This window comes from Nerophis ophidion, linkage group LG14 (genome assembly GCF_033978795.1).
Source record: "Nerophis ophidion isolate RoL-2023_Sa linkage group LG14, RoL_Noph_v1.0, whole genome shotgun sequence".
Classification (NCBI taxonomy): domain Eukaryota; kingdom Metazoa; phylum Chordata; class Actinopteri; order Syngnathiformes; family Syngnathidae; genus Nerophis; species Nerophis ophidion.
In genome coordinates this window covers 17439101-17455922 of record NC_084624.1, presented here as the reverse complement: position 1 = coordinate 17455922, position 16822 = coordinate 17439101, and the positions used below count along the sequence as shown (strand labels likewise).

Sequence of the window (16822 nt, the reverse complement as noted above, 5' to 3'; positions counted from 1 at the left end):
TAGCGACATTACGGATTTTTCATGGGCTTTACCGTTTTGGTCACTGAATTTCCTTTTAATGAATTGCAATTAAAAAAACTCATTCTTAATTTTATTTTGGAATACAAAAAATAGGGGAGTCTCTGGGCCCCTCATGGCCGGGCGCAGCTCGCATGGGGTGTTGTCTCTCGCTGGTTTGGGGAGTGGCTGTCCCCTGCTTCTCCCGTGCCTTGTCCTCTGCTGTGCGCGTCTGTCTATGGCCTGCTGCTGGCTCTTCCGGGCGGCACGGTGGGGTTCTGGGGTTCCTGTCGTTGGCCGGCCTGGCTGCGTGAGGCCAGTGGTCCCTCGTTCCCTGGGCGCCACACCTCCTGTTTTGGGTTGGCCTCTCGAAGTTACGAGACTCATATCGAACGTATGAGTAATGATCTCAGCGTCGCTAGTGGACAAAACGGAACGAATTTTAGCGATATTACGGATTTTCCATGAGCTTTGTCCAGGGTGTTCAGTGCCTTCCGCCCGATTGTAGCTGAGATAGGCACCCACGCCCCCCGCGACTCCAAAGGGAATAAGCAGTAGAAAATGAATGGATGGATTTACCGTTTTGGTCAGTGAATTTGCTTTTAATGAATTGCAATCAAAAAACTGATTCTAAATTTCGATTTGGAATACAAAAAATAGGAGAGTCTCTCATCTGGGCCCCTAATGGCGGGGCGTCTCGCCTTTCAGCTCGCATGGGGTGTTGTCTCTTGCTGGTTTGGGGAGTGGCTGTCCCATGCTTCTCCCGTGCCTTGTCCTCTGCCGGGGGAGTCTGTCTATGGCCTGCTGCTGGCTCTTCCGGGCGGCACGGTGGGGTTCTGGGGTTCCTGTCGTTGGCCGGCCTGGCTGCATGAGGGCAGTGGTCCCTCGTTCCCTGGGCGCCACACCTGCTGTTTTGGGTTGGCCTCTCTAAGTGACGAGACGTAACGAACGCATGAATAATGATCTCAGCGTCGCTAGTGGACAAAACGGAACGAATTTTAGCGATATTACGGATTTTCCATGAGCTTTGTCCAGGGTGTAGACCGCCTTCTGCCCGATTGTAGCTGAGATAGACACCCACGCCCCCGGTGACCCCAAAGAGAATAAGCGGTAGAAATGGGGCCAATTTAGTGTTGCCAATCAACCTATCAATCAAAGTTTATTTATATAGCCCTAAATAACGAGTGTCTCAAAGGGGTGCACTATTCTCGGCTTAGATCCCACATCAGGGAAAAGAAAAACTCAACCCAATGGGATGAGAATGAGAAACCTTGGAGTAGACCGCAGATGTGGGGACAGTTCCCCGTTAGAAATCACTGAGCTCCTGAGAACGGCCCATCCATCAATTTCCTACCGCTTGTCCCTTTTGGGGTCACGGGGGGGTCGCTGGGGTCTATCTTAGCTGCTTCTGGGCGCTAGGCGGGGTACACCCTGGAAAAGTCGCCACCTCATCCCATTTTTTCACAAATGTTTGTAGAAAAAGTCTCCATGCCAATGTGCTTGATTTTATACACCTGTGGCTGGCCAAGTGATTAGGACACCTGATTCCGATCATTTGGACGGGTGGCCAAATACTTTTGGCAATTTAGTGTGCATGCATCTCCAACAATTTTATTTGCCTGAGTGACTGGACAGGACAACAACAACGAAAAATGTTCTTCGCTTTTTCATTTCGGAAATATTTTTAGCAAAATATACCTCCAATGTGAAAAGTCATCTTTTATTGTGCATTTTCTTGTGTTTTAGTGATTCCAGGTGCACAAATGCGCCGATGATGCGATCAACTACGAGGTGCCGAATGTAAAATTTCAGTCACGCTTTTTTCAGATTTAGCAAATTTTATTCATATTTGAGTTTAAATTAAATGTTGACTCTAAATATCAATCAATCAATCAATGTTTATTTATATAGCCCTAAATCACAAGTGTCTCAAAGCCAGGGCTGCACAAGTCACAACGACATCCTCGGTTCAGATCCCACAAAAAGGCAAGGAAAAACTCACAACCCAGTGGGATGTCAATGTGAAGGACTATGACCATGGAGAGGACCCCATCTAGGGGAGACCGGATATATCCTTATGTTAACTCTGAGTTTAAATCATAAATATAGATCTACAGTATAAAGTCGGACACGTTTCCAGTGAGGGTTGGACTTCGCAAAGGCTGCCCTTTGTCACAGACTCTGTTCATAACTATTATGGACAGAATTTCTAGGCGCAGTCAAGGCTTTGAGGGGATCCGCTTTGGTGGCTGCAGGATTAGGTCTCTGCTTTTTGCAGATGATGTGGTCCTGATGGCTTCATCTGGCCAGGATCTTCAGCTCTCACTGGATCGGTTCGCAGCCGAGTGTTAAGCGACCGGAATGATAATCCGCACTTCCAAGTCCGAATCCATGGTTCTCACCCGGAAAGGGGTGGAGTGCCATCTCCGGGTTGGGGAGGAGACCCTGCCCCAATGGAGGAGTTGAAGTACCTAGGAGTCTTGTTCACGAGTGAGGGAAGAGTGGATCGTGAGATCGACAGGCGGATCGGTGCGGCGTCTTCAGTAATTCGGATGCTGTATCGATCCGTTGTGGTGAAGAAGGAGATGAGCCGAAAGGCAAAGCTCTCAATTCACCGGTCGATCTACGTTCCCATCCTCACCTATGGTCATGAGCTGTGGGTTGTGACCTAAAGGACAAGATCACATGTACAAGCGGCCGAAATTAGTTTCCTCCACTGGGTGGCGGGGCTCTCTCTTAGAGATAGGGTGAGAAGCTCTTTCATCCGGGGGGAGCTCAAAGTAGGGCCGCTAGTTGACCTGGACGCCGAGATGAGCAGTCTCATTTTTTTTCGCTCCCGCTCGGGAATACAATCAACCATTAGGATAATACCACACTTTCTCTTTTTTCTACTGTGGATCACGGATTTATATTTGAAACCACCACGGATACAATACCCTCTTGAAAATGAGAGTCGTGAACGCGAAATGGACAATCACTGCGAATTTTACCTTCTCGGTAATTCATCGACGAAGCACCTGGGCTTCGGAGGTAATGTGATCCACTCTCACCTCACAGCGGATCGGAACAGAAGAAACAAGCCCCTGACTGGAAGGATAGACCGAAAAGCTACAATTTTACTATTACTTCTACTCTCAGGAGACACTGAACTAAACCCTGGACCAATAACCACCCGGTTAATGTTGTCTCACCTGGCGAAGCCTAGCAATGTTGTTGCTAACGACGCCGAGGAAGCTAGCGTAGCTGCGAGACCTCGTCGGAGCTATGTTAAAAACATTAGCTCTCCACCTACGCCAGCTCCTACTTGTTCACCATCACACGAGCTCACCTGCGATCCAGCGGTCGGCGGCACGACGGAGGACTTCACCCCGAACATCGGTGCGGTTGGCGGCCCAGAGATGGAGGAAGACTGCTCAGACACCGGTGAGGACAGCGGCTCAGCGGCGGTTGGCGTAACGGCTTCTGACGACTCCCTGGCCACCATTAAAATCGGCAGCGCGGAGGTCCTCCTAACTTCTCCCGAAACCTTGAGGGTCATCACCGCGTCACCTGGACCCCCCACGGCCTACAAAGGTTTCGGGGGTCTCTTCGTGGATCCATGGTCTTAGTTCTCAACCTCACCAAAACCCGCGAAAACCACATCCACCCCCACCACTCCTACCTGGCCCCCCCGCCCCCTCTTCAACCACGCCGCTCCCCCATCACCTGGACGACGAACAATAGGCCACTCTCCCTCTCTTCCTCCCCCAAGTCTTGCCACAGAAACCTCAATAACAACCAACACCCCTCCATCTTCTGGACAGTACTTCTCTCCAACGGACTCTGATGTTGTCTTTGGTTCCGGTGGGCTACACATCATCCATCTTAATGTGAACAGCCTCTCTGGAAATAAACTCGACCAAATCAGAGAAATGTTCCACAACAATAAGGTAAAAATCATGTGTTTCTCCGAAACTAAATTAGATGATAGTGTTTCTGATTCAGAGATAGAGATAGAAAACTTCTCGGTCATCAGAAAGGACAGGAATAAACATGGTGGTGGTGTTTGTATGTATATTCACCAGGATATTAAATACATAACTCGCTCTGATCTCAACCACAATACCCTTGAATCTGTGTGGGCAGAAATCAAATTCACTAACACTAAGCCGGTACTAATAGGGACTATATACAGACCCCCTAATCAGAGTGATTTCTATGGTGCCCTGGAGGAGTGCTTAGCTGGTGTAGAAAACATGGAGGTTATTATAACTGGAGATCTGAACACAGATATTCAACGCAGAGATGCGCCTGTCTTCAAATCTTACAGCAAATTCTGTAATCTGCATGCTCTTTCCCAGCTAATAACACTCCCCACACGGGTGTGTGTTTCCACCCAGTCAACCATAGATCTCATCCTCACATCGGACCGGCATAATATTAAAAATAGTGGGGTCATGATCTGTGGTCTTAGCGACCACTATATAACCTTCTGCACGCGCAAAATAAGTAAACCTAAAGCCAATGGCCACATAACAGCTCAATCCAGATCCCTTAAAAAATACAACAGTGATAATTTCAACCTCAAATTAGATGAGTGGGACTGGTCCCCTGTTCTCACGAGCAACCTGGTTGAGGATGCTTGGGATCGCTTCAAAACAGCGTTCCTAGCTATACTAAATGATATGGCTCCCATGAGAACAGTCAGGATCAAAGCCCGCTCTGAACCGTGGATCAATCCAGACCTATTAGCTGCCATAAAAGACAGGGACAGAAAATACTTCGAATACCAAAAGTGTAAAACCGAAGTAAATAAACAACCCAATAATAATAACCTCAAATCACTCCTTTCAACGCTCAAAAAGCAATGCAATAAATTAAGAAATAAAACAAACAACCTGACTAAATCCTTAAAAAAAAATTATATCAATGACAAAATAGAGGAAAACACAAATAAGCCACGTGAGCTCTGGAAAATTCTCAACAACTAGCTTCCTGGATGCAGCCAGAAACTTAAAACCAGACTCACCAACATCAACATCAAGGAGGGTGACGCCCTCATTACAGACAAAATAGAGGTAGCAAGCAGACTTAACATCTTTTTCACCAACATAGCCACAACTCTCGTTAACAAGCTATCCCAACATTCTGGTCGCTTTGGTGTAGAACACATTAAAGCCTTCTACAGAAAGCTAGGAGTAGTCAACAACAATTTCAAATTAGAAATGGTCTCAGCTAACGAGGTGCTTAATAAATTGAGCGCGCTCCACCCAAACAAGGCCACCGGCCTTGACAATATCCCCTCCAGATTCCTCATGGACTCTGCCACCACCATTGCCCCAATAATCACTCATATAATAAACCTCTCAATCAAACAAGGCCAAGTACCCAAGGATTTCAAGATAGCAAGAGTAACCCCCCTTTATAAAAAAGGAAGCAAATTAGAACCTGGTAATTACCGACCTGTTTCTATTCTCAGTTCCATTTCGAAAGTAATGGAGAAAATAGTTTATGAACAGGTTGATAGATACCTTGCTACTAATAAACTCATGTACAAATTCCAATCCGGCTTCAGAACTAACCACTCCACTGACACATGCCTTCTCTATCTGACCGACCACATCAAACATGAGGTGGACACGGGAAAATACTGCGGCATGGTCATGCTGGACATTCAGAAGGCCTTTGACACCGTTAACCACGCTATACTGTTGGATAAGCTCCGAGCAATCGGATTCGACGAAACCTCATCCAGCTGGATGCAATCTTACTTGGAGGGGAGGAAACAGGTGGTAGAGGTGAACGGCACCATGTCCCCTCCCCTCTCAGTAAGCTGTGGAGTCCCTCAAGGCAGTATACTAGGACCTTTACTGTTCCTAATATACGTGAATGACATGCCATCAGCATGCCACTGTGAATTGTTCCTGTATGCGGATGACTCGGCCCTGCTGGTATCCGGCAAGGACAAGTCACAGGTGGAACAAATCCTCAGGGCCGAACTCCTTAATATTTGCACCTGGCTCGCTGACAACAAGCTATCCATACACTTAGGTAAAACGGAATCCATCCTATTTGGGTCCCATATCAAACTTAAGAAGGTCAGTGACTTCACTATAAAAGTTGGTGACATTGTTATCACCAGGAAGGATGAGATCACTTACCTAGGTTCCATTCTAGAGGCTAATCTTTCCTGTGATAAAATGGCAACCAAGGTGATCAAAAAGGTCAACCAAAGAACGAGATTCCTCTACAGAATCTCCTCTCTGGTCAACAAAAGCACCTTGAGGATTCTAGCGGGAACTCTCATTCAACCCAGAATAAGCTAATCCGGTTACTTTTAGACCTCCACCCCAGATCACACCTCACTCCAACCCACTTCTCCAAAGTGGGCTGGCTCAGGGTGGAGGACAGAGTAAAACAACTTGCACTGAGCCTAGTCTATAAAATCCGCTACACCTCCCTGATACCGAAGTACATGTCCAACTACTTCCTTAACGTAAATGACCGCCATAACCACAACACCAGGGGGAGCTCCACAAACCACGTTAAACCCAGATTTCGATCTAACAAAGGTCTTAACTCATTCTCTTTCTATGCCACATCAATGTGGAATGCACTCCCAACAGGTGTAAAAGTAAGTGCATCTCTATATTCCTTCAAAACCACTCTAAAACAACACCTCCAGGCAACTTCAACACTTTACTAATACCCTCCTCCATTCACATCCCATCTCCCCGGATTATAAACAACTCAAATGTACTTCTAATGTATATACTTGTTCTTATTCTTATGCTATGTGAACTCACTATGTTCTCTACTGGCTGTACATATCCTACTAAGTCAGACCTACACTGTTTCAATGTCCACATTTCTCTGTTGATGCAATTGTTGATGACTGAAGTTCTGATATCAACCAGAGCTCCTCATCCCACCCCCCGGATTGTAAATAATGTAAATAATTCAATGAACATACTATGATGATTAACTTGTGTGATGACTGTATTATGTTGATAGTATATATTTGTACCATGAATTGATTAACGTGGACCCCGACTTAAACAAGTTGAAAAACTTATTCGGGTGTTACCATTTAGTGGTCAATTGTACGGAATATGTACTGTACTGTGCAAACTACTAATAAAAGTATCAATCAATCAATCAATGCTCCTCCACATCGAGAAGAGCCAGATGAGGTAGTTCGGGCATTTGGTCAGGATGCCACCCGAATGCCACCCTAGGGAGGTGATTAGGGTACTTCCAGCCAGTAGGAGGCCACAGGAAAGACCTAGGACACGTTGGGAAGACTATGTCACCCGACTGGCCTGGGAACGCCTCTGGATCCCCTGGGAAGAGCTGGATGAAGTGGCTGGGGAGAGGAAAGTTTGGGGTTCCCTGCTTAGGCTGCTGCGCCCGTGACCCGACCTCGGATAACCGGAAAAAGATGGATAGATTTTAAATATAGATCTACATGGCTGAGAGGCCTCGGATTGGTGGAATATTGACATTCTATAAATATACATCCTAACACTTGGTGAGAGATTTAGCGCTGACATTCAACTTTTTGGTTTAGATTTACCATTTAGACTCAGACTTTCATTTTATGGTCATTCAAATTTGAACTTTATAGTACAGATAAGAACGAAATTGTGTTGCATTAGCTCATGGTAGTGCAAGATAAAAGAGCAATAAGGTGCAGATATAAATATATAGATTACTGTACAGATAAATATATTGCACTTTTGCATATGCATCTAGGTTTATGGATGTATGTTATATTATCTTTATATCCTAGCGAGTAAATCCATTTTGGGGGGGAATTGAATTCAAGAGTCTCATGGCCTGAGGGAAGAAGCTGTTACAAAACCTGGAGGTTCTGCTTTGGAGGCTGCCGAACCCCTCTCTAGAGTCCAGCAGTGAAAACAGTCCTTGGTGGGGGTGGAAAGAGTCTCTGCAGATTTTCTGAGCCCTGGTCAGGCAGCGGCTTTTTGCAATCTCCTGGATAGGAGGAAGAAGAGTCCTGATGATCTTTACCGCCGTCCTCACCACTCTGCAGAGACTTCAAATCTGAGGCATTGTAGGCTCCAGTCCAGACAGAGATGGTGTTGGTCAGTAGGCTCACTATAGTGCCATCTAGAATGTGGTGAGAATGGGGAGAGGGAGCTGTGCAAAAAGTACATGCGCTGCTGAGCTCTTTTTACAAGAGCTCCGGTGTGTAAGGACCAAGTCATATTCTCAGTTATCTGCACCACCAGGAACTTGGTGTTTTAATGCTTACATTTAGAATTTATATTTAACATTTAGGGCTTCACGGTGGCAGAGGGGTTAGTGTGTCTACCTCACAATACGAAGGTCCTGCAGTCCTGGGTTCAATTCCAGGCTGAGGATCTTTCTGTGTGGAGTTTGCATGTTCTCCCCGTGAATGCGTGGGTTCCCTCCGGGTACTCCGGCTTCCTCCCACCTTCAAAGACATGCACCTGGGGATAGGTTGATTGGCAACACTAAATTGGCCCTAGTGTGTGAATGTGAGTGTGAATGTTGTCTATCTGTGTTGGCCCGGCGATGAGGTGGCGACTTGTCCAGGGTGTACCCCGCCTTCCGCCCGATTGTAGCTGAGATAGGCGCCAGCGCCCCCCGCGACCCCGAAAGGGAATAAGCGGTAGGAAATGGATGGATGGATGGATTTAACATTTAGGTTTGCATTTACATTTACATTTAAAATTTAAATATACTTCGTCAACATTTAATCTAAACTTAAATGTGAGGAAATTTAGCTAAATGTGACAATTGTGTTAAATGTGAGATATACCAGGACTGTCTCAAAAAACTAGAATATTGTGATACTGTAAAGTCCTTTATTTTCTGTTATGCAACTATAAACGTGAAAATGTCATACATTCTGGATTCATTACAAATCAACTGAAATATTGCAAGCCTTTTATTATTTTATTATTGCTGATTATGGCATACAGCTTAAAGGCCTACAGAAATGAGATTTTTTTATTTAAACGGGGATAGCAGGTCCATTCTATGTGTCATACTTGATCATTTCGCGATATTGCCATATTTTTGCTGAAAGGATTTAGTAGAGAACATCGAGATAAAGTTCTCAACTAATAAAAAAGCCTTGTCTTTGCCGGAAGTAGCAGACGATGTGCGCGTGACGTCACTGGTTGTAGAGCTCCTCACATTGTTTACAATCATAGCCACCATCAGCTGGAGCGATTCGGAACAAGAAAGCAACAATTTCCCCATTAATTTGAGTGAGGATGAAAGATTCCTGGATGAGGATAGTAAGAGTTCACTCTTACTATCCTAGGACTAGGGGAAAAAAATAATAAAAAAAGGGAGGGCAGTGAGAGCGATTCAGATGTTATTAGACACATTTACTAGGATAATTCTGGAAAATCTCTTATCTGCTTATTGTGTTACTAGTGTTTTAGTGAGATTATATGGTACCTGAAAGTCGGAGGGCTGTGGCCACGGGTGTGGTGACCGCCAGTGTCTCCGGTGGGAGGAGGTAATAGTCCGCAGCTGCAGGACGCAAGCTGCGCTCATGTGTACGGTAAGAGCCGACCTTTTAGCACAATTTTCTCACCGTAAAAAATGTCCGCTACAACCGGTGAGGTCAAATGCACGCGTCATCAGCACAGGTGGGTAGTAACACACTACATTTACTCCGTTACATCTACTTGAGTAACTTTTGGGATAAATTGTACTTCTACGCGTAGTTTTCATGCAACATACTTTTACTTGAGTATATTTATAAAGAAACGCTACTTTTACTCCGCTCCATTTATCTACATTCAGCTCGCTACTTTTTTTTATCGATCTGTTAATGTTTGTTTTGGTTTATGACAGACATTCAAAGCAGGATCTACGCACGCCTGCGTTTCACCAATCACATGCAGTCACTGGTGACGTTGGACCAATCAAACAGAGCCAGGTGGTCACATGACCAGACTTAAACAAGTTGAAAAACTTATTGGGGTGTTACCATTTAGTGGTCAATTGTACGGAATATGTACTGTACTGTGTAATATACTAATACAAGTTTCAACCAATCAATCAAAAGTTTAAAGGAAAAAAGACACTTTTTATTTCAACCGTACTTCCCGTCAGAAGCCTAAAGACTGATCGCACAGTTCCTGTCTTCACAATAAAAGTGCCGCTCCATCGAGCCTGCGCTAACAAAATAAGAGTTTTCGAAAGCCAGCGCAAAAAAGCTAACAAGCTACGGAGTTTGCCGCCAATGTATTTCTTGTAAAGTGTATAAAAACGAATATGGAAGCTGGACAAATAAGATGCCAAAAACCAACGACTTTCATGTGGTATTAGACAGAAAAGAGGAACTTTTTTTCTCCTCCATTTGAAAACGTGGACGTTGTCCGCACTATACTGTCTGATTCCAATCAATGCAAGTCATCAGAATCAGGTAATACACCAACTTATATTCTTGTCTTCATGAAAGATAGCAATCTATATGTGAAACATGCATGTATATTCATTAAAACACCTTTAACATGTCAACAAAAACGGCAAAATAAATATAAACTATATACTATTGTACTATATACTATATAATTATTGTTTTAGTTGCTTAAGAGATATTCCTAGCTCTGAATTTACTCATTGCTATTTTTATGCATTATTTGTTGCTGTAATCATTAAACAATCAGGTTACTCATTAGTTACTTAGTACTTGAGTAGTTTTTTCACAACATACTTTTTACTTTTACTCAAGTAAATATTTGGGTGACTACTCCTTACATTTGCTTGAGTAATACATCTCTAAAGTAACAGTACTCTTACTTGAGTACAATTTTCGGCTACTCTACCCACCTCTGGTCATCATACCGCGACGTTTTCAACAGGACACTTCGGCGGGAAATTTTAAATTGCAATGTAGTAAACTAAAAAGGACGTATTGGCATGTGTTGCAATGTTAATATTTCATCATTGATATATAAACTATCAGACTGCGTGGTCGGTAGTAGTGGGTTTCAGTAGGCCTTTAAGAAAACTCGAAATCTGATCTGACACCTGCCTACAGTGCCAAAACCACCAGCAACTGGTGTACTGACCATGGCATTACTGACCTCGATTGGCCTGCCGAGTCCCCTGACCTGAACCCCATAGAGAATGTGTGGGGTATTGTGAAGAAGAAGATGAAAGACACCAAAACCAATAATGCAAATGAGCTAAAGGCCGATATTGAAGCATCCTGGGCATCCACAACACCTCAGCAATGCCACAGGCTGGTTGCCTCCATGCCACGCCGTATTGATGCAGTAATCCGTGCAAAGGGATTCCTGACCAAGTACTGAGTGCATTAATTGACATTTTCAAATATTTGATTTTGTTTTGCTGATATCTTTTTTTAAAATTTGGACTGAGGAAATATTCACATTTTTTAAGATATTATGTTTTGAGTTTTCTTAAGCTGTATGCCATAATCAGCAATTTTAAAATAAAAGGCTTGCAGTATTTCAGTTGATGCCATATTGTATGACATTTCTATGTTTTTAGTTGCATTACTAATGACTTCATCACGATATTCTAATTTTCTGAGACAGTCCTGTATATCTGCTAGAAAAGTGTGACTGACCTTTAACATGCCCCCCCCCCCCCAATAGAACTTACATTGCTCTTCCACAATATTTTTAGAGGACTCCTCTTGAAATGGTATCTTCTTTGACCTTTGACGCATCCTGTCCATGAGCGGGGCATCCAATGTCAACGAGGCTCCTGAAAGGTAATTACTGCCCTCATGTGGCTCATATGTGTAATGCATGCATTTCATGCATACATGATACTCAGGTTCTTAGAAATGTAGGACACTGATGATCAAAAACGTATTACTCGTGTTTGGCGTTATTGGATAATTTCCACTTTGTCTTTAAGTGAATTAATGAACCCATTATGTTTGGTATGTGGAGAATGCTTATATTCACCTTGGAGAAAGCCAAGTTTACATAGTAGTATTTCAGTTTGAACACATAAGATAAGGCCCCTTAAGTTTGCTTTTCGCAGGTCGATTGGATCACTTCTCATAGGAAAGAGGCCCTAATTGGGACTTTGGAATGCAAAAATGATAGCCCTATCCTTGAGAAGAGACTACATGTACAGTCCAACACCAACATTTAAGTTGTTTTCCAGACACTTACACACGAACATCTCCTTTTATGGTCAGGATGTGCTCGCCTGATTTAGCACAAACACAGAGACTTGAATGACGAACATAAAAACTGATGGTTTGGCTTCTCCGAGTTAGGAATGTCTAATTCTTCTGACCTGACCTCCTTTAGGAACTGCAGTCCTGAATAGTGACGCTTGCTTGTAATAAAGCAACTTTTAGTTCAGTAAAGCGTCTCTGACGTCTCTTTTGATCCAGCCGCACTGCCGTGTCACCCTTCTGTCTGGATGAGGATGACAAGACCAGAAATACACATCAGTCTCTTCTTTTACAATAAAGCTCACCTAAAAATGTAAGCAATTGTACTAAATCCCTATTTTTCACTGTATTGATACATTCATTTAAATTAAATTTGTCAAAAAATGACCAAGTTCTCTATGACATAACGTATTTATAAATATTTAACCAGATCATGATTAAATGAATAAAGGAGAAGGATGGTTACTGACAACAACCACAATAACCGAACTCACAATTTGTGCCTTTTGAATTTCATTCAAGTGACAAACACATTTAATAACTACATGATATTCTGTAAAAAAAAAAATGATGAAAAGAGGATTCACATGATTCAAAAAACAATCTTCAGTTTATAGTGAGCACATCGCTCTGGATCTCGTGGTTGAGTTGAGTCTGCAGGTCGCTCAGCTTCTTCTTCAGGATGGCCAGCGCTGACATTACGATAGTTTCAGGTCTCAGAGAGCCGCAAGATTCCACATTGTAGAAGAACCTTGAATAAGAAAAGTCAAGTTTGTTTAAGAACACCCTGCTTATGCTGACAACACAACTCCTGGAGTCCTGGTCCACCGCGTACACGATTGACTGTCATTTACCAAAGGTAAACGTGGCTAATAGGAGCTCACAGTACACTACTGCGCTACAGCTAAGCCTACAATAGCACACAAGTTGGACATATAAGATTTTGAAATCTATGTTAGCTTAGGATGCATTTCCTGCTATTTTGAGTCAAAGTCTACCAATATTCTCCTGACCAAAATTTTACATTTATTAGCAAATATTTTCATAAAAATGTATTATGTGATGAAATTTATGTATACAAGTTTACACATCAAATTCTTGCACACTTTTGGATTATAGACAAAAATACGCCTACAAATGGATTAAGAAGAATTCAAATTATAAAAATTTTGAAATACATAAGATCGTGTATTGTACCTATGAATGGACTCATCTGTCGTAGATTGGTGTGAGATGAGCTGAGTCGGAGGTGGGAGGCTTCGATAATTGATTTGAGGCTGCATTTGTGAAGGATGTTTGACTTCAGCTTGAAGGCAGATCCCAGTGAAAAATTACTTCTCCATAAAGTCACTTTACTTATATGCCTTGCCGATTTCGCGTGGTCAAAAGTGTCACCTTTCCCCGAGATCCATAGTTCACAATGTCCTTGCAATATAAGCACTGAGGCAGAAGATTAGCCAGGGACACGCCACCTGAGCCCCGGTGAGATGAGCGAGGAGGGCGCAGCACGCAGAGACTCCTCCCCTGTCCCGCAGACCACTCAAATAGCCCGCCGTGACAAATAGCGACCAAAACAGTCGCTGTACTCCAGGGAAAGTGCAGAGATCTTCACCGCGTCTGGATGTGCCAACCAAGCTTTCACTTTTACCAGTCGGCCGACGGAAGCCCTCGGGTAGGTGAGCATTAGCACGGAAAAATTAATCTGAGTCTCTTGCATTGTAAAGTTCACATGACCGTACTGACTCCCCTATCCTCAACAACTCCTGGCGTTCATACACTAGAAGTGAGTCGATGGTCCTCAAAACACACGTCAAAATGACCACAAAACAGACAGTAGTGCTCAGAGGCAAGCGGCGAACCAGACACACTGGCGGCATCTTGTTCTCTTCTATTATAACGAATTATATAATATATAATATTATAAGAATACGAAATCAGAAGCGCTCATAATAATTGAGGCTCAGGGACTAGATATTGTCGGCAAACGACGCGTGTAGACGCCTATAACGGGAAATGTCATTGGTTGATGTCGTCATCTGATTGTAGAGCTAGCCAATCTGGTGCCTTCACACATTGGCATTATATTATATAAATGACCGGCGGCGCCAAAATCGGCGGAATTCCCATCCCTGACTGGTAAAAGCTTTCACTTTTACCAGTCGGCCGGATCGCAATCCTCCGCGTTTCCGGTTCCTGGGCAGCGGCGTGTTCAACCGACGGAAGCACTCGGGTAGGTGAGCATTAGCACGGAAAACTTAATCCGAGTCTCTTGCATTATAAAGTTCACATGACCGTACTGACTCCCCTATCCTCAACAACTCCTGGCGTTCATACACTAGAAGTGAGTCGATGGTCCTCAAAACACACGTCAAAATAACCACAAAACAGACAGTAGTGCTCAGAGGCAAGTGGCGAACCAGACACACCGGCGCCATCTTGTTCTCTTCTATCATAACGAATTATATAATATAATAAGAATACGAGTTCAGAAACGCTCACAATAAGAGAGGATCAGGGACTAGATATTGTCGGCAAACGACGCATGTAGACGCCTATAACGGGCAATGTCATTGGTTGATGTCGTCAGCTGATTGTAGAGCTAGCCAATCTGGTGCCTTCACACATTGGCATTACATTATATAAATGACCGGCGGCGCCAAAATCGGCGGATATCCCATCCCTGACTGGTCAAAACTTTCACTTTGACCAGTCGGCCGGATCGCACGCCTCGGCGTTTCCGCTTCCTGGGCAGTGGCGTGTTCACCCGACAGAAGCACTCGGGTAGGTTAGCATTAGCACGGAAAAATTATTCCAAGTCTCTTGCATTGTAAAGTTAACACGACCGTACTGACTCCCCTATCCTCAACAACTCCTGGCGTTCACACACTAGAAGTGAGTCGATGGTACTCAAAACACACATCAAAGTAACCACAAAACAGACAGTAGTGCTCAGAGGCAAGCGGCGAACCAGACACACCGGCGCCATCTTATTCTCTTCTATTATAACAAATTATATAATATATAATATTATAAGAATACGAGTTCAGAAATGCTCACAATAATTGAGGATCAGGGACTAGATATTGTCGGCAAACGACGCGTGTAGACGCCTATAACGGGCAATGTCATTGGTTGATGTCGTCAGCTGATTGTAGAGCTAGCCAATCTGGTGCCTTCACACATTGGCATTATATTATATAAATGACCGGCGGAATTCCCATCCCTGACTGGTAAAAGCTTTCACTTTTACCAGTCGGCCGGGTCGCACTCCTCGGCGTTTCTGCTTCCTGGGCAGCGGCGTGTTCACCCGACGGAAGCCCTCGGGTAGGTGAGCATTAGCACGGAAAAATTAATCTGAGTCTCTTGCATTGTAAAGTTCACATGACCGTACTGACTCCCCTATCCTCAACAACTCCTGGCGTTCATACACTAGAAGTGAGTCGATGGTCCTCAAAACACACGTCAAAATAACCACAAAACAGACAGTAGTGCTCAGACGCAAGCGGCGAACCAGAAACACTGGCGGCATCTTGTTCTCTTCTATTATAACGAATTATATAATATATAATATTATAAGAATACGAAATCAGAAGCGCTCATAATAATTGAGGCTCAGGGACTAGATATTGTCGGCAAACGACGCGTGTAGACGCCTATAACGGGAAATTTCATTGGTTGATGTCGTCAGCTGATTGTAGAGCTAGCCAATCTGGTGCCTTCACACATTGGCATTACATTATATAAATGACCGGCGGCGCCAAAATCGGCGGAATTCCCATCCCTGACTGGTAAAAACTTTCACTTTTACCAGTCGGCCGGATCGCACCCCTCGGCGTTTCCGCTTCCTGGGCAGTGGCGTGTTCACCCGACGGAAGCGCTCGGGTAGGTTAGCATTAGCAAGGAAAAATTAATCCGAGTCTCTTGCATTGTAAAGTTCACATGACCGTACTGACTCCCCTATCCTCAACAACTCCTGGCGTTCATACACTAGAAGTGAGTCGATGGTCCTCAAAAAACACGTCAAAATAACCGCAAAACAGACAGTAGTGCTCAGAGGCAAGCGGCGAACCAGACACACCGGCGTCATCTTGTTCTCTTCAATTATAACGAATTATATAATATATAATATTATAAGAATACGAGTTCAGAAACGCTCACAATAAGAGAGGATCAGGGACTAGATATCGTCGGCAAACGACGCGTGTAGACGCCTATAACGGGCAATGTCATTGGTTGATGTCGTCAGCTGATTGTAGAGCTAGCCAATCTGGTGCCTTCACACATTGGCATTATATTATATAAATGACCGGCGGCGCCAAAATCGGCGGAATTCCCATCCCTGAGATATATATATATATATATATATATATATATATATATATATATATATATATATATACATACATACACACACATAAATTGTCATTGTCGTCAAAACATACAGGGAAATTATGACAGCAGCACGTTAGAAAAGAATATAAAATTAAAAAACTAAAAAATATGGGTTGGTTATGTTGACAAGTGCTTGTGTTATACCTTTCTGGTTTTCCATTTGGGTCGTAAGGAGCCTGGATTTCATCTTCCTCAATTTCAGAATATTCACTCTTGGGCCTTAAAGGACCAAAGCAACAAAACAACTTTTTAAGCACTACTACTAATCATAGTCCTAATAAT

At 43.7% G+C, this 16822-nt stretch overlaps 1 protein-coding gene across 2 annotated transcripts in view; it reads right to left on the bottom strand.

The window, feature by feature from the left end:
- Positions 1 to 5093: 5093 nt before the first annotated feature.
- polr2c (RNA polymerase II subunit C) overlaps positions 5094 to 16822 on the bottom strand; it is a 32420-nt gene continuing 20691 nt past the window's right edge. Inside the window, exons 8-10 of one of the 2 annotated variants that reach the window (XM_061920014.1) lie at positions 16685 to 16759; positions 12736 to 12899; positions 5094 to 12392 (exon numbers count right to left, since the gene is read on the bottom strand). In XM_061920014.1, coding sequence (XP_061775998.1) covers positions 12755 to 12899; positions 16685 to 16759 — 220 coding nt within the window. In that variant the 3' untranslated portion in view covers positions 5094 to 12392; positions 12736 to 12754. Of the gene's footprint in view, positions 12393 to 12644; positions 12900 to 16684; positions 16760 to 16822 lie in introns of those variants that run through there. The other variant, XM_061920013.1, reaches the window with a different exon arrangement.